The sequence below is a fragment of the Gavialis gangeticus genome, unplaced genomic scaffold (assembly GCF_001723915.1).
Source record: "Gavialis gangeticus isolate Ggan-Ray unplaced genomic scaffold, GavGan_comp1, whole genome shotgun sequence".
Lineage (NCBI taxonomy): Eukaryota > Metazoa > Chordata > Crocodylia > Gavialidae > Gavialis > Gavialis gangeticus.
In genome coordinates, this window is record NW_017729024.1 from 21,698,293 (window position 1) to 21,724,547 (window position 26,255).

The 26,255-nt window shown below is 40.4% G+C and overlaps 1 protein-coding gene across 2 annotated transcripts in view; it reads left to right on the top strand.

Annotated features, from left to right (window-relative positions):
* SSBP2 (single stranded DNA binding protein 2) overlaps window positions 1-26,255 on the top strand; it is a 355,671-nt gene that overhangs the window by 110,899 nt on the left and 218,517 nt on the right. For both annotated transcript variants that reach the window (XM_019516935.1, XM_019516936.1), the window contains exon 4: window positions 1,965-2,049. In XM_019516935.1, the coding sequence (XP_019372480.1) occupies window positions 1,965-2,049 (85 nt within the window). The remainder of the gene's footprint in view (window positions 1-1,964; window positions 2,050-26,255) is intronic.

Below are 26,255 nucleotides of genomic sequence, written 5' to 3' on the forward strand. Positions count from 1 at the left end.
CTGCGGGGTGAGCTGATGGTAGGCCAAGCAGCCCCTGAACTGTGGGGTCCCCGGTCCTTCCCTCCAGAGTAGCAGTGTCCGTGGGGGTTGCCGAAGTAGGCTGCTAATGGGCTGGGTGCTGCCCTAGCTTGGAGGCAGCACCCAGCTGGATCCAACACTTTCCCAGCCCTGCCAGGGCTTCCAGCGCCCCATGCACTGTCATTGCTGCCTTCCCGCCACTGGGACTGGGGTGGCTTGCCCCTGGGGCAGCACAGGTGTGCTGGTGTGTGCTGGCGGTGGGGATGGTGCATGGGGCACTGGAAGCTCACTGAGTCCAAGCTTCCCTGAGTCTGCCTTGGCTTCCAGTGCCCCGTGCACCATCTCCGTCGCCTTCTCCAGCTGCCAGCACACCTAGCTGCCCTCCTGCTGCCTCCCTGTGCTGCCCCAGGGGAAGCCAGCCCATTTCTGAGTGGTCCCAGGTGGCAGGAAGGGGGTGGGGACCGTGCACAGGGTGTTGGAACCCCAGCAAGCTTGGGTAACAGTTGGATCTGGCCAGGTACTGTCTCTGAGCTGGGGCAACACCCAGCCACTAGCAGCCTGCCCGGGTGGCCCTGGGAGGTACTGCCACCGCAGAGGGAAGGACTGGGGCCTCCCACAGCTTAAGGGCTGCTCAGCCCACACCGGCAGCTCACCCCCCTGCCGCAGGAGAGATGGACAGGCTTTTCCCCAGTAAAAGAAAAAAAGGATCAGGCCCCTCATTGCTGAAGGCAGAAACAGCAAGGGGCCTGATCCTTTTTTCAGCACAACTTGCCCGCCTCTCCTGTGGCCAGGGGGCAAGCTGACAACTGCATCATTGCAATTTGCAAAGTTGCAAACTAAACTGCATCTGGATATAGTTTGCAACAATGAAAGGTCATTTAAAACCCCCAAAAGTCTTGCACGTGCACATTGTGATGCCAGTAAGTGAGACAAAGTGACATTTTCATCATGGGTACATGTTAGTGGTGTCAGGTGTACAGGTGCCCAAAGGATAACGGTAGAGGTGAGATAGTAGTTCCACATGAATATAAGAAAGGATGGAAATTGCATGCTTATGCCAAGTGGCACAGTCTCTACCAAACTTTTTAGAGCTTTGTTTCTGAAATTCTGTAAAGAAATGCCGTTCCTTATGCCTCATGACCTGTGCATTCAGCTTTAATTTTGATTGCCTGCAACAGAGTTTCACTGGGCTGAGTAAAATTTTCCTAACCTATGAAGTATTGTGCTATGCAGATGAGCAAAAGATAAATCTAAAGAATTTCAGTGTAGTTCCATAAGGACACAGATAAACCTCTGTTTTAATTTATTCTTCCAAAAGTTTTCCTGTACAGTAGACAAGTTGATTTCCAGAGCCTTGAGTCTAAGAGCTTCAGTTTTCCTGCCATGATAAAATACTCAATACTGTTTCTGAATATTGTTCATTTTTCAGTTAATGCTGGCTAACAACACTAACAGGTCAAAAGTCCGTGGGGCCCAGTCTGTGGGCCCAGTCTGGACTGTGACTTGCAGACTAGTCTCATGCCACTTGTCTCAGGGCTGGATGAGTTTGACATCTCTATTTTACAGGATTATGCAAAGGCAACAAATTAACTTGTAACGGTTGCTGCACACTTTTGAGAAGCTGTCCCTCCAGTTGTAAAACAGCCAAAATATATGGTTTTCTGTATTCTAAATTCCAGCAGTTCTGGTGTGCTTAGATTACAGCATAGTGGTATTAAAGGGACAAAGTATCAGAAGCTTTGGGAAAGTATAGTCAGAGGATACTTTCTTACCATACAGGGGTGTTATGAGGATCAATTCATTGATAAGTGTAGAAGTCTGAGATTTTTGGATAGAAGATATAAGGTGATCTTTATATATATTTATTGTGTGTGTGTATAAAGAGAGAAATATAAAACATAATAATTTTCTTTCTGGTTCCATAACTTATTATTTTCAACTTGTAGCGTATTTTGGGATCTATACTGTGCAGCTCCAGAAAGACGAGAGACATGTGAACATTCAAGTGAAGCTAAAGCCTTTCATGATTATGTAAGTTTACTGAATTTTGTTTATTTTATATATGGTTATTTTAATGAATGATTTATGTCTGGGTGGGTTGTAAATCAAAGAAGGGTATGCCTGTTTATACTCCCTGCTTCATTCAAGTACTCTGATTTGTTTTCCATTGATGCTTTAGAATTAGATTGATTTTGGGAATTTGCATCCCTAAAGAAGGTAAAATCCTTATAATGTCCTTTCTCCTGTCACAATAATGGGCATTAAGAAGTGAGTTAAACAAAAAAGACCAAATTATCAGTCCCATGGGAGGAAAAAGGGGAAAAAGAGGGCTTAGGCCAATTTCCTAGTTCTTTGATTTAGTCTGACACAACTTAAAGTGGTCTCAGGGATGATCGAAATTGCTTTACTTCTCAGTGGCTTGAGAAAGCTGTTCCAGTGACTTGGAATAGCCAGAATATAGTAAGATGTCCCAGGAGGGCTGTAGCAGGACCAAAAATCTGGTCTACGGTGTTTGTTTTAAGGTTGAGTTTCTTCAGTTTGTTTGCTGATTTCAATTAACTTTTGTATGGAACAACACCTTCTGCAATAAATATGAAGTAGACTGCTTTACGGGTAGTTTAATTTGCATTAGTTTGGCAAGTTAAATAAATTGGCAGAGCAATTACAAAGTGTTGAGCCTTCAGTCTCTATATTGTCTGAAGAATCCTACATGTTGACCCAAACTGTCATCAACAACTGACTTGGTGTCTTAAGAGTATGTAAATTAGTGGTGATCTTGATTCCATTCCTTGTTAACAGGAAAATGTACCACAAAACCATCTGCATCACAGTTAGTGCTAACTGTTATCCCCTGCAAAAAAGACCAGGAACATTGCATCAACTCTTTAAAATATCCTTCTGGTTAGGACTGGGGCTGATTGGCTGAGTACCATACATTTTGTGTATTGGCTGTTTGTTGTGCGGAGGAATTATGTGTTAATCTTTCTTCGAGGCTACCAGTTCTGCACTTCCATGAGCAATTAAACAAAATATAGACGGGGATGATAAAAATAAAACTTGAATAAATACCACCTAGGTGAGGTTGTCTCAACTGACTTTTCTTTCTGAGAGACTTTTTTTAAATGAAAGTAGATCACATTTCTATAACTTAGCTTCTTTTTCAGTTTTTAGCACATGATTATTTAACAGTACAAATTTTTGATAAATTTGTGGTTTCATTTAACACTTCTTAGTTGAGAAATATTTAATCCGTCTGTAGGAAAGATTGCATTTCTGATGATTATGACTGCAGGGAAGAAAGAACAGTGAAATTAAATAAATGTGGGGAGATAAGAGTCCCCCAGTGTCACAGTCTGATCATAGCAAGATATTAGACAGTAATTACATAAAGAATGTGCCAAAATGAAATTTAGAAACTCTAAAAATTGTTTTGAAATAATTTTTAAATGAAGTTTGTTGTTAGAAATACTGTCAATAAATATGATACTTGAAAATGGAAAGAGGGTTGTCTTAAGACCTTTAAAATCATAAGTTGACTGTTTAGTCTAAGTTGTGAAATAATTTAGGGAGGATTTCAGTGGATGAATCACAATAACATCTAAGAATTGTTTTTAATTTTAGTATTACCTTTAGATTGTTATAAAATATATTATACTGGGTTTGTTACTTAGTTTTATAGTTCATTTCATTGTGTCTGCATTAAAAAAAGATACAATCAAATTAAGTTTTTGTATGAAGCAAGTATGTACTTGCCTGGACTCCCTAAATTACTGTGAGTAGACTGGTCTAAAGTAAGATGAAAAATGGAGAAGTGGTGTACATGGTATGCTCCTGTGTTTTCATCATCCTGTAAAAGGCAGGACAATTATATGATCTTCCATATCAACCAGGTTTAAAGCAATTTTTTTAAAAATTGAGGGATGGTAGTATTACTTTTTAAAGTTTTACTACATTTAAAAAACACTGTTTTCTGGTAATTACATTTGATTTGGCAAGATAAAATAATTGGAGGTAAACTGTTAAATGGTGCTAGTTTATAAATGCATTTATGTATTACTGCTACTGTTTGCTTTGGGGTGCAGTGGCAGTGATTGAAGCATCTTGCTATGGCACTCATGGGGTTAATTTACACCCTGCCCTGGATTTGTGCAAATGGCTTCCCCCAATATAGTAGTAAATGGGTACTGGCTATTCAGACTGAGGAGGCAGAGGCATCAGAGACATGATGCTAGCTGTTGACTACAGAGACTGGCGTGCATTAAACATTAGCCCAATTAGTTGTTTGACTTGACTTGATTTGCTGTTACCTGCTATTAACTTCTCTGTCTCATGATGTGTAATGGGGTAATTGTTTTTAAAGGTTTTTCTAACTTGCTATCACTGGGATGTGTGTCATTTTTAATGTGATAGTATGTGAATATGCTATTCCATTTATTTTTTGCAAAAATCAAAATGGATTGTCAGTAGGCATGAATATGACCTCTCACAGTATTAATACCATCCTTTGGTTTCATCTGTATTTTTACCTAATGTAATCAACTAGACTATGGTAAACCTGTTTTTGAAATATAACGTCTACTTTTAGGATCTAAGTTCTCTCAAATGCATTTTACATTCATATTGAAGCATATGGAAATGGTATGGTGGTAAAATTCAGTCTAATATAATACTACCGAAGTCAAATACAAATGTTTTTAAGGCTCTCTGAAATCCTCACCACTGAGAATTTTGTCCTTGACTTCAGTGGGTCTAGGATTTTACCATAAATATTAGAATCCTAGTCTGTGGTTGAATTTAGAGGCTTGGATAACATCAAACCCCATATCTGGATTTCACAGTAGGCGTTCAGTTATGCAACATATCTATTTTATGTGGTAATATCAAAAACCTTTAACTGTCACACAAAAAAATCCACAGAAGTCTAATCTGTTAGTTCACATGTAGTGAAAGGAGTTTTTATTTAGTCTGTGCCTTCTTAGTTAAAGAAAATTATTTCCATTTACGGTAAGAACACCCTTTTCTCATAAAATCCATCATTAATAACATGGCCAGGTACAGGTGTTACACTTTTACCAGTATAAGTGATTGGAAACCAGTCTATACCCATAACAGAACAGAAGTTCAGCATACAGAGACTGGTTTTAAAATGGTGAAAACTGGTCTAAGATGCCCGCCCTCCTTCTGCCTCAGACCATGCCAGGACAAGAAATGTAAAACCTGCCAACACATCTCCAACACTCACAATAACCACACGCCACAACAAAACCATCACCGTTCCTGGATCTTAGACCTGCGTCTCCAGAAATGAAATATATCTCGTCCAGCGCACTAAATGCCTTGATGGAAAATATGTAGGAGAAACCAAACAACAACTGCATACCAGAATGAATGCACAGCATAAATATATCAAAGAGAAAAATACCCAATTACCTGTGGGTGCACACTTCTCACAGGACAACCACTCTCTCCAATCTCTCAGTTCTAATCCTCAAAGGGAATGTACAAAACACCTTTTCTGGATGAGCCTACGAACTTCACTTCATAAATCTACTGGATACAAAAAATTGTGGACTAAATATAAACATTGGATTTATGGCACATTATAACCTGCCTAACATCTGATAACCCCAGGTAACCTGTCTGCATTTTACCAGCTATGTTCTATCCCCAGTTCAATATTCCCCGTCCTGTGCCATCCCCCCCCCCCACCTGTCTAACACCTGTTGTTTCCCATTCCCTCTGATCCTCACTGCCATGCATTTGCATTTTCACAGACCTGCACTTTGCATTTTGGTTTCTATTCCACCCAGGAGAGTACACAAAACACCAAAAGACTCTCCCTATGCCTGAAGAAGGGCTTTTATATCTGAAAGCTTGCAAGGAACTATTTTTCCAACTATTTAGTTGGCCTAATAAAAGATATCACATTGGTACAAAGAACCTTGTCTGCCTATGTTCTTAGACCAAGATGGCTACAACCAACAGCTCTCATTCTTTTAAATGAAATTTGAGATTCTGAAGTGTAATTCTGCAGCTAGGTGTGGCTTCTGTGGCCATGGAATATAATCAGGTATCTGCTTATCCTGCACAAGGCTTTGTCTAATAATGGTATAAGTAATCTCTACCAAGAGTGATACTTCCTTCTATTCTCAGAAGTAATGCTTCCTTAGAAGAGATCTGCAAGAGTGACATGGGATCCTTTGAATACAAGGACACCAGTGTTTCTGTAGACTCAGCTTTTGACAGAATTCTTTTTGAAAAGTACTTCCAGGATACTGGAAGGAAAGAATGCTACACAGACTGACACTGTCCCCTTGCAGAACAGTTCAAGATTAAATAATAATCATCATAATCTGTAATTTGCATAATCAGCACTACTACTGTTGCCCTTTTGTTGACATGCATCTCTTTCCATACAGTCACTATTAAAACACTGAACTTTATGTATAAAAGTTGTTCAGTTTAAATTCGAGTAAGACTCCTTTTTCCTGGATCAATTCCACTCCAAGTAGATGTCCAACCTCCCAGCTTTAAGTATGCTTTAAGGTAAGTTGGGGGATATTCTTGGATTGAGAAGCTAAAAGGAGGTTAAAGAAACCTAGGTTTTGCTATGAAATAATTTAGATTTGTGGGGAACCCATTCCTACTCACATATGATATACATGAAAACCCATGTAGTTAAAGACTGTCCTTGTATATTAGACAAATAGCATTAACAGTTAAGAAATTCTTCTTTGATATAGTATTCCCTTCTTTAAATTAACTTTGTTACCAATTGATGTGCCTTAGGATTGTTGACAAAGGTAACTAAACATTCAAGGTAATAGGTTAAAGGTTAAGAAATGTTAATATCAGTGCCTGATAGAATGTATAGATTAATGTTTTGTTTAAGAGACCAAGCCTATATCCTCAAGGTAGTAAACTGTTTAACAAAATATGGGAAAAATTTGGAAATAATACCAAGAATTCTAACTATAAATCAGATAGCAGTGGCATGACAACCTCAAGAGATGCTCAAGAGATCCCAGGAAGAGGGCCACACCTCCTGCTACACAGGAAGGCAGAAACCCCTGCAGTCCATACCATAGGGTAAAATTCCTTCCTGAGCCAAATATAGTGATAAGTCTAACCTTGAGCAGAGGGGCAAGACCCTCAGCCCCAAAAAATCCTTGATGCATGTAGCAGCAGGGTAGGGAAGAATCTCCTCCCAACCCCATACGGCAACCAGCAAAGCCCAGAAGCTTTGGTAAATCTATGCTGGCTGCTTGTGGTCAGCCTTTCCTTCTTCAGATGCTTTCAAATGGAGTTCCTTAGGATATGCTCCAGTAACTTTGCAGGTATTAAGATGGATCTGTAGTTCCCAGGGTCTTCCTTTTTGCCTGTTTTGGGTTTTGTTTTTTGTTTTTGGAAGGCAGGAGACTTAAGAGAACACAGAGTCGGGGGACTTAGGAGAATATGGAGGTTAGGAATTAATAAAAAGATATTAATTAAACTGGTATTTTTCAATAAAGTTCAGTAATTGTAGAAATATTGCTTGATTTTGTGTTTTAAAATCAAATGAGATGACAATAGTACTCATGTTTCATAAGGATTTAGAGAAATATGGATAGAGATAAATTTAGATAGTATGTATGTTAGATACTATTCCTATATAAGGCATAGACCATTATATACATGGAGACATTCTGAAGTAAATAATGTGGCTATTGTAAAGGAAAATACAAGAAAGGCAGATTGATCCATTCTGTTTAATTCATAGTATATGTTGTAAATACTATGCATTCATAACTTTGTAGAAGGTTGTTTCTTAAACAAAAGAGGAGGTTATGTAATGGCTTAAAAACATCAGGACTGTTAAATTAGCTAACAAATATTCTGAATTTTATAGTCAAAGATCTCCTGGTGTTAATACTTAGCACTTACTGGGCACATCTATATGTGAAATTAGTGTGCCCGAATAAACTCCAGCAGAGTTTGCACCAGAGTGTATTGCCCAGGCGCAGCATTTATATGTGCACCTGGTACTACAGCACAGTGAGCTGGGGCAACACAGCCCCAGCTGTCAGGAGACCCAAGGAGTCAGCCTGCCAGCTGGAGCTGCTCCACCTGGTTCAGTATGCTGCAGAGAGGCTGTCTGTGGCACAAGGGTGCTACAGTATGGGGCTAGCCAGCAGGCAGCCCCTACACTGAAGCACCCTCATGCCCTAGCCAGTTTCGTCAGTGTCTATATGTGTGTTGCTGTGCAGTAAAAGTCTCTGCAGTAAGCTAGTACTTGTATTTGCAAGTATTGTATTATCCTATGGTGGAGTTTATTAGTTTACTGCGGCCTAATAGCACCGCATGTGTAGATGATGATACTTTACTGTGGAGCTAATTAGTCAACTCAGCAGTAAAACACACATGTTAGATGTACCCAGTGTGTACGGTGCTTGACATCATTAAAGTACTGTACAAATCCATTGATCAGTACTGAACAAATCTTAAACTAAACTCTTATACTACCCCACTTTTTCCCTAAGTACCCTAACTTAATCATTTTATTGCCATGTGAACATTTTCTCTGCTCGTTATACTAGCAATTAAGAAAATTCTGATTTTTTTTTTAATGAATCTCTTTATTTGAATATTCCTGGTATATATAGCTGGTATATTTTTGTTAGAAAGGCAATGAAGTGTATGCATCTCTTCTTGACACTTTTTCACTTAGCATAAAGTCCTGTGCCAGAGAGAGAGAATCACTTCATGTTTAGTACACTTGCATAGGAGGTGGGAGGCCAGGATAGACAATCATACAGAATCTTCCGTTCTTTAAAATAACAAATCTACTCTGCCTGATTCAGGACAGGGATATGAACCAAGGCTCCCAGTGGGTAACCAAATGACTATGTTGCAGGGGAATCTGACATCACTCTCCCTTCATCCTTCATCTAGGAGCTGTTTGTCTATATAGAATACTGCAACAGTCACTGAACAAGTGAAAGAGCCTGGCTCTCTAGCTTTGTGTTTAGGACATCCATGTAGAACAGGGGATTTCAACCTTTTTGGATCAGTGTACACCCGGCGGCTGGACATGGAGCGGGCGGGGAGGGGAGGGGAGGGGAGGTGGCACGCGGCCAAACACAGCAGCGGCAGCTGTAGCTTGCAAATTTCACCTGCCCCCGACATCTGGCCAGCCGGGTGGCACCTGTGCGGCAGTGCAGGATGGTGCATGGTGGCACTCCATCCCCACCTGCATGCACATGCCCCCTAAGGCCTTTTCAAGTGTCGCTGGGGGTATGTGTACCCCCGGCTGACAACCCCTGACGTAGATGATTAGATGCATAAATTTCCATCCCCACTACAATTAATATTTAATTATTTATACAAAGTCTAGGCTTATAGAAAAGCCTTCTGCCTGCCATGGTTTGGGCAGTTCCCTGTTGGGTGTGAAATGTAGGTTCAATTCCCCTGATGCTCAAGCAGGAATTAACCCTGAGTTCTAGCCCCAGAGTTACTGGGGAAACATGTGGCTGACAACACCAACCATTTTTTCTCTTTGAATCTTTGTTTCATCCATAAAACCAAATTCAAGTTCCGTCTGTCTTGAACCAAAGATGTTTTTTGATTTTCAGTTCTGTAGCTAAACAGCATACCACCCTATTCAGAAGATGCTTCTCTGACAATAATATGCAAGTCAGTACTACAGTGATTTAAAGAATGTTAAATGATGGTATTCCAGTAATCCCATCTGTGTTCCTTTTAGGCTCCCTGTTTAACGTACTTGTCTAGCTTTATAAAAAGTAAAATTGAAAGTAAGAACCTTATTACTACATAGATCTGCCAAGCACAGATCTTGTAATAAACTCTGCTATCTGGTTAATACTTTCAAGTGACTCATTTTAGGCTTGTTTAAAGTGTGCCCAGAAAAACGAAAGACCTATAACATCCATCTGCTATCTAGTTCAATGAAAGATGAATCTTGATGATCTCAAACTGGGCAAGACATGTAACACTTAATAAGAATGGCTAAACAACAAATACTTTATGAGAGGTGGTGAAAAATGAGGAGGAAAACCAAGCGTGGCTCCTGAGGAAACATGCATATCGGTGGTTAAATAAAACTATCACATTTAAACATTTAATTAAATATGAAAAATGCATTCTACAATACAAGTTAGAAGGAAGGGAAAAATCTGTTTAATTTGAACAAAAATTATTATTTAATACAATAAATAATTGCTCTAATATGCAGAATCTTGTTTTACTTTGTTAATGTTTGTGTCTGTATATCAAATCTACTCTAAGAATTGAGTCCTAAAGTCAATAGTTCCTACATTGATATTATACCAGGCAATGCAGAATTTATTACTTAATTTACTTAAATTGGGGTGGGCAAAATGCAGCCATTCTATCCAGCCTGCGAGGCCCCTAAAACATTTAGAAGATTAATATTTATCTGTCCTTGGTTCTTGTCAAAAATGACAGTCTTTTTTTGTTCTAAAAATGTCTAAAAAAGTTGTAAAAAAGTCTTTTAATTTTTTTCTTAAACTAGAAACCAGTTTTCATGCTTGAGTTTTGTTCTATAACTTCTCTGAACATTCCTGTTCAAATGGATCTTTTCTGATTGTCTTTACTATTTGATAAATGACATTTCACAAGAAAAAATATGCAAAAATTTCTATTTTTGAAAAAGAAGTAAAATTATGATCAGGAGTGATCACTATGATTGCCTACTATAACCTTTCCTTTGGGTCCCAACAGTTTGTTGTGTTTTGTATGTTTTTACTGTACTTTTACAGTTCTACCAAATTTTATTACATATGCATCAATTCACCATTTTCTGAACCATTGTCAGTTATTTAAATATTTCTTTGTTTCATGGTTTTCTTCTCCCTTCGTTGCTATGAAGGATTTTTTGGTAGATGTGGGGAATGATGAATCACCAGAGGATTACGCTTGCCTTTCAGAGATCAGATGCAGCTGCTGGTCTTGGCTTCCTCTCCTTTAGGATAGTTTACTTATTGCTAGTCGGACAGCTTAATTTAGCAAATCCAGTAACTGCCCTCCTCCCTTTCAGAATAAACATAATTCAAAATAAACAGTGTTTCCAACCAAGTATTATTTGCCCTTACTGGATGACACCCTTCCCTTGAAGATCTGAGGAATCTTCTCCCTTCCTTTATGCTGGAGTAAGACACAGCTTATCTGAGCCTCAAAACAGGAAGGTACTAATCAATTAGTACCCCAGGACCTCTGTCCTCCTGTTGGCCATGACCTCTTTCTACACTCTATTGATCACTTATCTCCTGCGACTGAGCTATTTTTTGTTCTTTGCTTAACACTATTCATTTTTGAATTCTTCAGAATCATTCATTATTAGTTCTCTGTACCCCCAGCAATATGGACTTGGCACTTTGAAACAAAAGTTTATAAAACTTTATGCTCCCAAATGTTTCTTAGCTTTCTGTTCTTTGGATTCATACATGTCTTTTTTTACAGGTTCTGTCTCTTCCCTGATCTCTCCTTTCCTAGGGAAAAGAGAGCTGAGTTCTTTTATGTCCCTGACTTCTTTTCCAGCATTCATTGCTGGCAAGCTTATGATTCCCAAGGTCTGTCTGAAAAAAAATCAGTATTGCAAACTATCATGCTTTTTTATTGCAAATCTCCTGACAGTCGGTGTGTTTCTTGAAACCAGAGTTCCTTGAATCATGTAACTAAGGGAGAACATCGCCTTTCATCTTAAAAAAAAAAAAAAAAAGTTTCTAGCCCTCTTTGTTGCAGAAAAAGGCTTCCAAACATGATCCAAATGCATGCTAGCTTAAAAAAAATAGCAGACATGTAAAAAGAATCTAATGTGTATTATTTTTAAGAATTTATAATATTTAAGATTTTTAACATTTTGTTATGGGGGGGGATAATTTTTTAATGTTTGGGTTGAACAATATTGAATATATCCCAGAATGGCTTGCTCTGGGCATGAAACTGGGAATGGGTTATACTGGTACTAGATTGGTGATAGCTGCACCATGGCATATGCAGTTACTTTATGTTAATAAATTTCAAATCTCATATGAGACCCCTCAGATGTTTTCCATATTTTTTCTATTTTGATCAATATCCTTTTTATAATCATAAATAGTACAATTAATTAACATTGTGTATATTTTGCATAAAGCAATGAAACCCTTTGGAAAGGGATAGTGTACAGAGCAGACCAAAAAGCAGGATTTTAAATCCAGGTTCTTACCAGGGTTTTAGGGAGACACTTCTTCCCTCCCACCCTATTTTGGATCCACAACCTGGAATCTTGTCCATCTTTTATACAATAGTCAGCTGGCTAGTGCACTCATCCGGGAAGTGTGACAGACCTTAGTATGATTTCTTTTTTTGTGTGATGTGCCTGCATCCAAGAACTTTGTGACCTGATCATGCATCCTCTTGTTCTTCTGACCCAATGAATCTTGTATTCCTTTCTGCATCATGGCAAAACTTTATCAGGAGAAATCCAGAATTTCCACATTCAGGGAATTTCATAGCCTAGTGGTTAGGGCACTCTCCTGGGAGGTGGATTTGAATCCTCTCAGGCTTAGGAGAGACTTGTACCTGAGTCTTCCATATCCAAGTAAGAGCTCTAAGCATTAGTCTTATTGTAAAAAGTGGAGGTGCTTTTACTATTACCTCTATTTTAATAAAAGTCAGTGAATATCACTGCATTTTATGAAGATCCCAATCCTATGTGTGTTTCTTAGGCCAGCTCTGAAAGTAAGCATGATGGAGCTTCTTAGAGGAGTTTGGGAAAATTTGCTTAATTTTAAAATATCAAGTGTACTTAAGTATGAACTAGATGCTTATTGCTTGACTTTACAAAGTCTATGGCGCTTCTGTGCAGAAACAGAATGTTGGGAGCATGGGGAATCAGAAGGTAATAAAGTAAGGCAGCTCTGAAGTTTGGGCCTGCAGTATTAGGTAGTATCTGAGCCAGGGCTTTCAGGATCATAATTTTGTATTTAAATACCTAAATGTCTAAGTCTTTTTTTTTTGGTTGCTATTACAGGGAAACTTCAGCTTTCAATCTACAGGAGTCTTTTCACTGCAGGAGTCTTTCCAGTGGTAGCTGGATATAGTCCGTGTTCTGTAGGTTAAGTGAATGCTGTTAGTATTGTTAGGAGTGACAGGCATAACATTTCCTCCTCTTCCATAAATGCACCTTTTAAAGGCATCTTCTTAGTAGGCTTATTGTGCTGTTTTTTTTAACTTGTTCATTTTTCAAAATACAGAATAAACCAGTCTTTAGCTGAGTGGCAGTGCAACATCTTTTAACTATCCCAGCCATTCTGTTCTGGTGAACCAGCAGGGAAATGATATTAACAAGATTCCTGTTCTCCAGTTCTTGGAGAGTATGATTCTTGTGCAACTCAATTCCTGCTGATTTCACAGAACAGGGTTGGCAATAGGAGCAAAGGATGTCAGTATTGTGATCCAGCTGGGTGCTAAGATAATATTAGAACTATATTTAAAAGATTGCTGCAACCTTTGTTTTTTTATAGCAAAGGTCTTTTTAATTTGTTTAAATATGTAAGGTGTGCAGAATTACTGATAACTGGAGATTGTAAAGAGTAGGTCCTTGAGCCTTGTTGACCTTAGCATTAAAATCCAAATATGGGTGCCTGAAGTTAGGTTTCTAAGTCCCACATTTGGTACCCAAAGAAAGTATCTTGATTTTCAGAAGCACTGAGCATTTAGTAGCTCCAGTGAAGTCAGAGGACTGTCTAGAGTGCTCAGGTACTCACTAGAAAATAATGTCCTTCACCTTTTGAAACGTTTGAGTTTGAGTTTGTTTTTGTTTGTTCAAACAGATTTTAAAACTTTTTGAAATATTTGTTGAGTTTGTTCAAGCAGATTTTAGTCTTGGATTTCTGTACTAAGAAATGTATGTTTAAAAGGAGAAAGATTTGGAGAGCCTTTTTCTATCTTTTTCAAACAGAAGCTTTTCTAACATAATAGATCAGGTGTTGGGAAATTGGTAAATAAGTTTATTTAAGACTTGGTCCAAAAAAGTGCAGAGAATGCTCAAGTCTGATGTAAGTCCAATGAATGCTCAAGAGTAGGGAGAAAACTTGAAGCATGGAAATGGGGCTTCTTCTTTATTATAATACAATATAGTTTGTAAATGCTTGCTTTCAGAATTTGTTGTTAGTCTGTTCATATTTTTCAGAAATTTGGACTTAGTAGAATACAAAGAAATATCTTAAGAAATATAGGCTAGGTACAGACATTCAGTTTCTACTGGGAGAATCACTGTTCTACTGATAGAAACCAAAAATGTGCAGATGTTCAGGTTTTTCCTCCCAGAGCAAAAATGGCCACTCTGGGAGGAAAATACCCTGGGAACAACCAGAGTTAAATCACTCTGAGGAAAGTTTCTCCCAGAAGATGGAACACTTTCCCCTGGCTTAACTTGTCCTGGGGACCAGGAGGAGTGAAGCTGGGAGAAGGGCTCTTTAGCTTTCTGAGACTGGGGTCTCTCTGGTCTCTTGGGCAGTGTCACACTAGGTTGGAGATGCCCAGGCGTGGCCGGGCCAGTGGGGTTGGCACTGACAAGGACGCGGCTTGAATTATACCAAACTTTTTATTTTTGCTTAACAAAATGCACAAAACACTTTACTACTATTACTTCATACGCTAATCTCAATGACTTACATATATAAACAATTAAAACAATTACAAACAGGGAATCATGTCCGTTGGGTCACAAGGTTCAGGCCAAGGCCCCCTGCGTTCAAAACCACGTGTGGTCTTGGTGCGGCTGGCCAGGGCCCTAGTCTCAGACCTGGTCAATGGCTCATAGGTTTCAAGACAATTACAAACAGTTACAAACAGCTAGGCTTGCATGCTTACCACAAAGGCAAACAGGAGTGGCTTCATGGCTGGGGAACACTAGTCACTTTGCGGAGGCCTCAAAAACCGACCTGAGATGGTGCTCAGAGAGGGGCGGCCCTGGTGGGTGATCAGTCCACGGGCCCTTTGACGCTTGAAGTTTCGATCCGAACTTCCCCCGTCAGGGCTTTTCCCATGACTGCTTTTATACTGTTAGGCTGTAGCGTTTTATTTCCAGCGACCAATCAGTCATCTTTTCCCTCAGCAATTTGTTCCCAGTGACCAATTGTGCACCATATTAAGACTTTGGACTGCAGTGTTTTGTTTCAACTCACGCCAGCTATCATTACCTTGCAATACCACTCCAATGCGTGGAGTGGATGGAGCAAGCTCCAAGTCTATCTCCCAGTTCTTTTGTTTGTCAGGCAGTTTCGAGGCGGGTGATCTTCTGCTATGTGAGGGTAGCAGACGCCACTCGTCCAGAGGCCTTTGCGTCGAGGCCTAGCACACTGCTGACTTATGACGTGGCCTGGCCATTCATCCGAGTGTGCCCGTGACAGGCAGCAACTATTCCCCTCCTCCCAGATATTGGGGGACTCCCTGACTCCTTCCCCAAACCAGACATTCCCCAGTTTTAGGAAGGTGGCGGGGGCTTTGCCAGCTCCTGCCAGCTCCTTCTTGTTGCCCCAGCCAGTCAGCTGAGCAATGAAGCAGTGATTTAAAAGTTGGCAACCAGGAATGATACTCTGGGAAATTCTCCCCAACCTGGCTTTCACTGATTCAGCTGAATGGTGGGGGCGGGGGCAAGAGGAAGCTTGAGGGGTTGGGAGCCAAGCATGCAGAAGCTTTCCCCGGCCTGGCTCCCAACTTCTGGCCCCTCTAGCTTCCATTTGCTGCCTGTGCTGCCCTGTTGACCTGAAGCAGTCCAGGGTAAGGCACGCTGCTGTGCCATGACAACAAGGCTTGGGAGCTTTGCTGCAGTGGCTGAGTGCTCCCCCCTTCCTGCATTCCTCCAGGTCAGCCCAGAGGAGTGAATGGAGTGAGGCTACACAGGAGAGTACCCCTTCCTCCCAGTCAGCTGGGATGGGGGAGCATCACTGGGGGGAGGAGGGCAGAGGGTAACCCTCCTAGGGCTGTCTGTGGCAACTTCTGCTATTCAGCAGTTGCCAACTGCCACTTAACAGCCTACCTCTTTCCCAGGCAGAGAAGAGGGCAATTAATGGGCTCCCCTAAGGGCTGGGTTAACCCAGGCAGCAGCTCTCTAGTGCCCCTGGCTGGAGAGCTTGTCTGTGAAGCTCTCCAGTTCTGTGGGGCTAGAGAAGTACCTATACAGTCCAGCTCCTGTGGAAGAAATTTTTTCCACAGAAAATAAATGCCTTTTCCTTTAGCCAGAACAAGAAATATGCAGGTAGAAGGAAAATAATAAATCCCTACATGCATTTCGGTGCTTGTAGGTTTTTCACTGCTCTTGAGCAGTCTTTTGAACTTAGATCAGACTCCAAGGAGTTCAGGACCCACCCTGTTTTACACATAGTTTCTTCTCCAAATCACAGATTCTCTTCCAAGCTCTCAGTTTCTTTTTCCTCAGGTCCCACAGTTAAACTTGGATCTTTCTACTTTGAAGCATACTTGTCTGTTTCACTTCCTTGTCCAAGGTTCCCGTGTCTGTAGATCCCTTCCCAGAGCTCTCAGACTGATTTCTGAGATGTAGAATTAGCACTTGATCTCCTTGGTCTGGTTCTGGAAGTAATGCTTTAAATTCTGGCTCTCCTGGTAGACTGTTTCCTTAGTCTTCTGACTTCCCATTGTTCTAAGAAGCTCCCTCTAAGCGACCTGCCGTTGTCCCAGATCTGGGAGATGCATGAAGTGGCCTGAATGGCTATCTTTTCTCACACAGTAAGATATCCAATAATACAGTCATTTTATGATGTCAGCCAGAAAAAACTATATAAACAGGTTACCCAAGACATTATACCTAGATATAATCTAGTACTGTATAAATACACAAATAATTTGCTCTGAAGCAGCTGAAAATATAAGTTGCTTGACACAAACTGACAGAGGCAAAGAATTAGAAAAGTAAAACACCAAATTTTTACCCTCTACTCTGTATACCCTATACCATCTACCTCTTTCTCCAATACACACTTCCATTGTATCCAAAATTCCTGTAGAGCATAGACAGTTCCTTATAAACTGAACTCTGCACCCATTTTACATGTACCACTTCACCAGGGGTTTTTTTAATCTAGCACTACTGACTGTGGGTATCTCGTGTAATAGTTGGTTTTGGCATTAATAGGAGGAAAAAATAAAATACTGTGCACATAATGTATGGTAATTTTAATAATAAGGTTTTTATTTGAGGTAAAGTAAAATATGTATTCTTAGCTTAACTTTCATTTCCTTTCTTAAAGGTGAATTTGTTTCAGTTATATGTGTGGCAATATTTATTGCTTCACAAAAAAAATTTTGTACACTTTTTAATTCTTAATCATTACTTAAGGTTGGGGCTGAATGTGGTAGAAAATGTGGGTGATGGAAAGGCAGCTGATGACTCAGCATTTTACATTTGCAGATGTTCTTGAGTCCTTGTCTGAGCAGTTAAGCATGAACATTTCTCTGTTGTGGAGATAATTTGTATAACAGCATAAGTCGTGATAGAGGTTTTATATTTACTAAGCCCCTAGCCATAGCAATGCATCCTTACTTGTCAACTGACCAGGCTGGTGTGTAGCTGGCTGCTTTGTGTGTATGCAGCTCATAAAGTTTCAGTTATAAGGGGCATAGGAATTAAGATGGCGCATAAACCCAGTTTTTTTTAAAGTACATATGCCAGATATGCTCAGTATTCATTCTTTGTATCAGTTTTGTGCAGACAGATAATATTTTTGGAGGTGTAATGGTAAAATAAGGAAAGAACTGCTCATCCATGGCCCAAATTCAGAATTTCTGCTTAGTTTCTTTTCATGGATTTAAAAAAAAATTATAGACATTTCAAAAAACATAAAAACTCACCGTATGTGAAATTTCAAACTAATTTATCACCTTTTTAAAGGGAAAGCCAGGCTTTTGTGCCATATTTGAAGTCTATTTTAGAATGCAGACCTAATTAATTAATCTTTACCAGGAACGTCCATAAAAACTACATACAAAAATTCTATACGAATGTTCAGATTGTAAATTCAGAAGTCATGATACACTATTGTGGATGATACTAAGTTGTGAGGAAAAGCAATCATGCTAGGGGAGAGGATGTGGATCCAAACGGACCTGGACAAGCTGGAGATGTGGGCGGAGTACAAGCAGATGCAGTTAAATAAGGATAAATGCAGAGTGCTTCATTTGGAGAGAAATAACCAGCAACATCTATATAGGTTAGAAGGAGATGTTCCAGCAACATCTGGACATCTGTATAGGTTAGAAGGTATGTTCCAGCAACATCTGGACAAGCTGGAGATGTGGGCGGAGTGCAACTGGATGCAGTTCAATCAGGATAAATGCAGAGTGCTTCATCTGGAGAGAAGTAACCAGCAACATCTGTATAGGTTAGAAGGAGATGTTCTGGCCAGCACAATGGCCGAAAGGGACCTCAGGGTTATGGCTGATTGCAAGGATGAACATGAGCTGCCAATGAGATGCTGTAGTCAATAGAGCTAATAGCATACTGGGATGCATTAGCTGATGTGTCGTGAACAGGGCTAAGGAAATGATACTTCCGTCTGCTCAGCATTGCTGAGACCTCAGCTGGAGTACTGTGTCCAGTTCTGGGTGCTGTTCGTCAAAAAAGATGTGGCAAATCTTGAAAGGGTCCAGAAAAGGGCCACAAGGATTATTAAGGGCCTAGAGGACAAAACTTATGAGGAAAGACTAAGGGATCTGGGACTGTTCAGCCTGGGGAAGAGAAGACTGGGGGGTGGGAGTGAGAATTTGGTGGCTGTCTATAAGTATGTAAGGGGTGAATATCAGGAGCTGGGAGAAAAACTGTTCACTAGGGTGCCCCAGGGGAGGACAAGAAGCGATGGACATAAACTGTTAAGAGGGTGGTTTCAGGTTGGATGTAAGGAAGAACTTTACAGTAAGGGTGACCAGAATCTGGGATAGAGTTCCCAAGGAGGTGCTGTAGTCCCCAGTCTTGTAAATCATCAAGAGGAGACTACATGATCTTTTGAGGTCCCTTCCAGGCCCTAAATTTCTACGATTCTATGAATCTGTTATGAATTTTATGATTTTACTTATTTGTTTAAGTTTGCTCTGTTTTAAAGTTCATATAATTAATTGAACAGATCATTAATGTATGGTGGAATCAGAATGAGTAATCAGCTTAATAATGGAGTGTTTCAAGTAACTTTTTAAAAAGTCATTTCTTAAAATACCAATTTGTAATTTATCTTTTTTAATCACAAAAAACTATTAAATAATTGTGATTGATATAAAAAGCTGCCAAGTTTATTTTAAAGTGCAAAAAAATCCTAGTAATGTATCTTACAAGAAGTTCTGTGAGCTGAATTCTTTTCAAACCTCTTATATTTTTTCCTATTCTGTCTACCCTTTAAATTTGAAAATAAAAAATAAAAACTTCATGGGCGCATCTACTTATCTACTATGCAGTCATTTAATACTTGCTTCAGTAGTAACCATTGTTACTGTGCAGTCCCAGTGGCGCACGGACCATTTCCAACCCTACTATGCAGTAGTGTCGGCATCATGGTTTATGCCTGCTGACACTACAGCGACATAGCTTCTTGTGTAGACATGCTCCATGTCTTTGAAATTGTTTTCTTCTAAGGACAAAAGTTATAACTTAATTTGCCATGCAGTTGAATTTCCCATTGATAGCAGTGTGTTCTGATTGTCCTGCTTTTTTATTTTACTCGTGCTCAAATTTGGTCCTCTGTTGTGACAAAGAATGTTTTATCCCAGTGCCCTACTAGTTCATCAGAAATAACCAAATGGGATAAAGGTAAAAAGTATTCAATACTTACATTATCCCAAAATTAACTTCCTGTTATTTTAAAAGCCTATGTCATGCAAAATATACTTTAAAAAACTTAGCCAAAAATCGCACCATATACAGTTTTTAAAAGTTAGCCCTTTAATGTCACTGTAACTGGGGCCCATTAAGGTAGTCTGCCTCCCCCTGGCAATCAGTCCTTGCCTGTTGGCCCTCCCCTCATCCCAAAGTGCCTACCTGCCTCTTGCCTGCCATGACTTGATGACATGGACATTAGGTAATAGGCCCTCAGTTTTGTAGGAGAGGAGAAACTTTAGATTACTTTATATGTGCATTCTTGATCCACCCTTGTCCTGTGGTCCCATGGCCTGTCTGCTCCCAGCAGCCTAACAGTTAAACTCCCTCAGTTTTGGGCTCCTTGGGAAGGCTGGAACAAACACCTTACTTAGATCAGGCCAGGATGAGTGCCTTGTTTTCTTGATACTGCCTCTCCCTCTTGGCTGACTCATAGAATTTCCTGCAGCCAGTCCCAGTGGGCTCAGCTAGCCTGCAGTTAGTCAGTTCTAGTGGCCTTGGCTGCCCTGCGATCAATCAGTCCCAGTGGGCTCAATTGCCCTGTGATCAGTCCCAGTTTTTCTTTCCAGCTGTCTTTGGGCTTCCACACTAAACTGCTATGGCTATCCCAATCATAGCCCTCTGGGGCCTGTTTGCAACACCCAAGTACCAACATCTTTTCCATCGTCTCCCAGCAGGGAGTTACTGTGTTCAGCTCTGTCTGGATCAGACTGCCTGTTTCTGTCAGGAGCTGTGCTTCTATCCCCAAGTCGTACATCTGCTGGCCTTCCAGCAGCTTGCTTTAAAGGTGCTGTCCCCGTGCTTTTATTCTTAAACTGATTCTCTAGGAACAGGGCAGGTCTTCTGTTACACTGACACACTGTGAACCAACTACGTGCTCCAGCAGAGCTATGAGGGTCAGCATAGTGTCTTCTAAGGCAATGCTAGGAAGTGTGATTTATTCAGCTGTGGCTTGAGACCTGAATCAGAGGAAAGATTGTGGAGATAATGGCAAGTTTTTAATTACTTCCCATGTGTCAGTTACCTTTTTACACATTCTACTTGGACTTTAGGTGGAACACAGTCAACATAGGTATAAAATAAAACACCATATTGCAAAACTCTTTGCAATATATTGTTACAAGTTTCATTTTCAATATTGAAATATTTGTTTGGGTGTTGCCTATAAATGTAAGCCCAACAATATTTTATTAACTAGTATTTCCTTTCCCCAGGTGCATTAGTGAGTACATGGCCTACTTATTTAACCCTTGTATCTTTCCTTACCAGGAGGATTCCTTAGCTGCTAGAATTGCATGCTGTAACAAAGTGTGGTTCCCTAGACTTCCCTTGACAATTAATGTCACTTCGATATCTTCCTTCTTTTTGTGAAGCCAGGCAAATGTTTCATTCTCTAGAGCAATCATTTTTATCTTGCTTTATGGATCAAGTAGCAGAAAGAAGTGGAAATCACAAACAGCTTCCACTCTAAGCTTCAGAAAATACAGTTTTCAGTGACTTGGAATCAGAAAACTTCTGACTTGGGTCTGTATCTAGATATGTAATGGATAGAGGTATCAGTCCATTAGCATAGCTTTCTGTTAACTGCTTTGTACTTGTTGATTTAGGCTTTCATTTTATCTGTAACTTAATACATAATTACATTAGCTTCTTTTTTCTTCTGAATGCTGCTTTTTGATTAGTTGGGCTAGTGTGTATATGTGAACATGTTTTCACATTAAAAAGCATTGGTAAGTGTTGAAAACTGAAAATTTTTTTCCAATACAGTGAGTTAGTGGAGAATAAATTGTAATAAACAGTAGCTCATGCTCCAAATTAGACTTGTCAACTGCTTTTCAGGTCCATTTCTCTTAAAAAATCTATACTTTCACTGAAATGGTGCTTAAAATGAATGAGATAGGAGTATTAAAAACAGACTTTATAACCACCACTGATAATTAAGATTTTTTATATCTAGAATTGTAAGCTTGATGTAAATTAATTTGAAAATGATGACTCTTATGTGATCTAAAATCACCCATGTTTATTACTAACATTAACCATAAGATATTAATGTTAACTATTGATATCTGTACAAGAAGTGCTGTGGCCCAAAGTTGAAGATTTAAAAATAATAGTATAGACTCACTGTGTTGGAAGGAAGGGTCATCCAGTCCCAGGGTTGTGCAGTCCCTCAGCACAAAGGAAAAGGGGGCAGATTTAGGATTCACTGTTCATAAATGATCCCAGACTTATCCAACCTCTTGCTGAACACCTTTAAAGACAGGACATTTTTCTTGAAATATATCAAATCTGCTTTGCTTTAATTTATGGCATATTGCTCTCTGTGTTCTCTGCGACAAGGAAAAAAATATCTTCATGTTCTTCATGGCTACCTTTCATATATTTGAAAACTTTTATCATGTCACCCTTAATCTGCTTTTCTTTAAGCAAAACATAACTAATTCTTCCAACCTTTCCTCATGTTATGATCCTTATTCCATCTCTCTGATCATTTCGGTTACTCACCTCTGCATCTTATAGATTCATAAATTCATAGACATTAGGGCTGGAAGGGACCTCGGAAGTTCATCAAGTCCAGCCCCTTGCCCGAAGGCAAAAAGTCAGCTGGGATCATAGGATCCCAGCAAGATAAGCATCCAATTTTTTCTTGAAGGTGTTCAGTATAGGTGCTTGAACCACCTCTGATGGCAGGCTATTCCAGACCTTGGGGGCTCAGGCAGTAAAGAAATTCTTCCTTATGTCCAGCCTGAAACGGTCTTGCAGTAGCTTATAACTGTTCAACCTCATCATCCCTTGGGGCACTCTGGTGAACAAACGTTTCCCCAGGTACTGGTGGTCACCCCTGATAAATTTTATAGGTTGCCATCAGATCACCCCTGAGCCTGCACTTTTCCAGGCTAAAGAGCCCCATAGCTCTCAGCCTGTTGTCGTAAGGTCTGTTTTCCTGACCTCTGATCATGTGTGTGGCTCTTCTCTGGACTGTCTCAAGCTTCTCTACATCCTTTTTGATTTGTGGAGCCCAAAACTGGATGCAGTACTCCAGCTGCAGCCTCACCAAGGCCGAGTACAAGGGGAGAATGACGTCCTGGGATTTGCTTGAGAAGCATCTATGGATGCAAGCCAGCATTTTGGTGGCTTTACTAGCTACAGCATCGCACTGAAGGCCCATGTTCATCTTGTGGTTAATGATTCCCCCCAAGTGTCTTTCTTCCGTAGTGCTAGCCAGCGTAACACTGCCAAGCCTATAAGGATGCTGCAGGTTTTTCCTCCCAAGGTGGAGAACCTTGCATTTTTCAGTGTTAAACACCATCAGGTTCTCGTCTGCCCAGGTCAGCCTGGATCACAGATCTTCTCCTGTTTCTGTGTATCCTTCTTGCAAAATGGTGACCAAAAGTGGAGACAGCACTTCAGCAGAGCTGTTAACCAACACCAACTAGGGTGGTACTCCTTTGTCTTTCACAAAATGTTTCTGATGATTTATACCAAAATGTGATTACCTTTTTTGGAAACAACATCAGAATGTTGATTCATTCTAGGTGTATCTACATACACATGTGCTTTACTGTGGAGATGATAAATTAGCTTTGCAATAAAGCATCGCCATCTACATGTGCACCCATATAAGGGAGCAGTAAATTAATTAACTCTGCTGTAGGATAGTACTGTCCAGGACAAGTACTGACCTACAGCAGAGTAGTTTAGTGCACCAAAATGCATGTGTAGATGGTGACTGGGGCTGACTGGAGCACAAGGGTGCTACCGTGCAGGGGCTGCCTTCTGGCTAGCCTCATACTGTAGCACCCTGGTGCCCCAGCCAGCCCCTCCACAGTACGTTGAGCCAGGGTGGAGCAGCCCTGGGCTGGTAGGCTGACCCCAGGTCCCCTGCCAGCCAGAGCTGCTCCACCCAGGCTCAACATACTGTGGTCCCAGGTGCTTGTGTAAATTCTGTGCCCAGGAGCAATAAACTCCAGCACAAACTGCACTGGAGTTTATTGCTACGTGCTAATTGCACATGTAGATGCACCCACTGAGTTTGTAAGCCACCAAAATTCCTAGATCCGTTTCAGAACAAGAAAGGTACACAGTTTTGTACTTGGGCATTTAGTTTTGTTTCTTTATGTGTAGGAGCTTGCTTTTATTTAGTTGTATTTCATTTTTTGTCTATATCCCAGTTCTCCAATTTGTCAAGATCCTTTAAAATGTAATCCCATCATCTAACTAGTTTGCCATACATCTCAAGTGTTTGGTCCATATCTTGCTGCATCCAAGTCATTCATAAAAATTTTAAACATGACAGAACGTATATCTGTGGAACCCTACTTGAGACCACCTGCTTGTCTGATATAAATTTCTTAATAATTTCTCTTTGCTTGAAGGTATTCAATTAGTTATGTATCCATGTAAATCCATTAGATAGGTATATGTAACACATTACATAAAATCAAATAAGTAGTGGTGATTTAGGTGACAAGCTCCAAGCTAGCAAAGTTTGCAAACTGTTTGAGTTTTTGCTTAAATGACATTGGAATACCAAAAACCTGTTGGTGGAGCTAAGTACAAAATTTTCTATTACCATTCTATTAATTCAAATATAAGACAACTGTGAATATAAGAGGACCCCCAACAATTAGATTTTATATATGGAAAATTTTTCATTTGTTATAATTTTCCAGGTATACAATCTAATTATTAGAGGTTTGTCTTTGAATTTCTCTCCCTTCTACTGCGAGAGCAGGGAAAATCCAGGGGGGATCAAGGTAACCCCCTTGGCCTCTGCCCCTCCCAGCATCTTCCCTCTGAAGCCCCTTCCTCTCCTTCCTTACTGTTAGACCCTGCTCATCTTAAGTATATGGGAATTTTGGCACACTGACCTTGAAATAAATATAACTATAGTACTTTGCAAACAGGCAGATTATTATAACTATCCATAGAATTAGTTCATCCAAAATTGATGCATTTTAGCTTTTTTGAAACTACTGAAAGTTTTAGCACAGGTACTCCATAAGCACATTTTTGGGCAGCACTCTTGTACCTACTGGCTGTGTCTATATGTGCATATTAATGTGACAATAAACTTCAGCATATATCGTGCTAGAGTTTATTCTTCCCGAGTGCTGAATTTCCTCATGCACGTGGGACCTGAGCATGTCTGGCTGGCAAGGGATCCAGGGGGGCCAGCCTGCCAGTCCACTCCACCACGACTCAGTGTGCTGCAGAGGGGCTGGTTGGGGCACAAGGGTGCTGCAGTGCAAGCCTTAACTGGCAGGCAACCACAATACTTTAGCACCCTCATGCCCCAGCTAACTGGGTCAGAGTCTACATGTAAAAAAACTCCACCATAGGATAGTACTTGCATTTACAAGTACTGACCTGCTTAGAAGTTAATGTTTCCTGCGGCCTAATAGGACCGCATATGTAGATGTTGAGACATTTATGGCGGAGCTAATTAGGCAACTCTGAAATAAGCGTCTTGTGTAGACATGCCTAATTGCATATAGTGCAAACTATACATGATTAATCCAAAACCAGAAGACTTACTACTGGGCTGGGCCCCAGAAGGTTCAAGCTATGGTGACTCAGCACTGCTTGTTATGTATATGAACTCCAGATACACCCCACAAAGGATCCATATACTAATTAGCCCCCACTCATAACTGGAACTGGGTGTTCTTGCCACAAGTCCTGGAATCCTTCAAAAATGTACATGCAGACGAGGCACAGGGCAATCTAGTCCAGCTGCACCTCGTGGAAGGTGGGGCCACACTAATCATATGCTCTAGGGTGAGAGAGAGGGCAGCAAAGGGATTCTGGGTGAACTGTTCAGAGCTCTGTTTGGTTATATTTGCCAGACACTAAAGGCTGTTGAAGAAACAGGACTCATTGGAAGTGGGAAAGAAAGTTACTGCTCAGCTGTGCATGTAAAAAGGAAGTCAAAATGTATGCAATGTTGTGACTCATGATGACTTGAAAAACAGTGGGTGCTGAGTATGGGGGGGGCTACTATGTATCTTGTTCAGATGGGCTGTACTAACTTATCCTCATGATAGGTTCCCTGGCAAGGGAAACAGCATGACCACTAAGGTGGCTTTTCTAGTTGCAGTGGAAAGCCACTTTCTTGGCAGGAGGTAGTACCTTGACAGAGGTGAGGCACTGTTAGCTTCCTACTTTCACTAACAGTGGGAAGATCTTGGCTTTATGCTAACTTCATGGAAATGGGAGACTCCTCCCTAGTTTGCTCCTGCGGCCATATGGTTGAGGGCAAATGAAACTAGGGGACATCTAAACCCTAAGCCTCTGGGCTTGAGCCTGCATGTAGGATGCCTACCAAAGGATTTGGAAGCATCTGAAG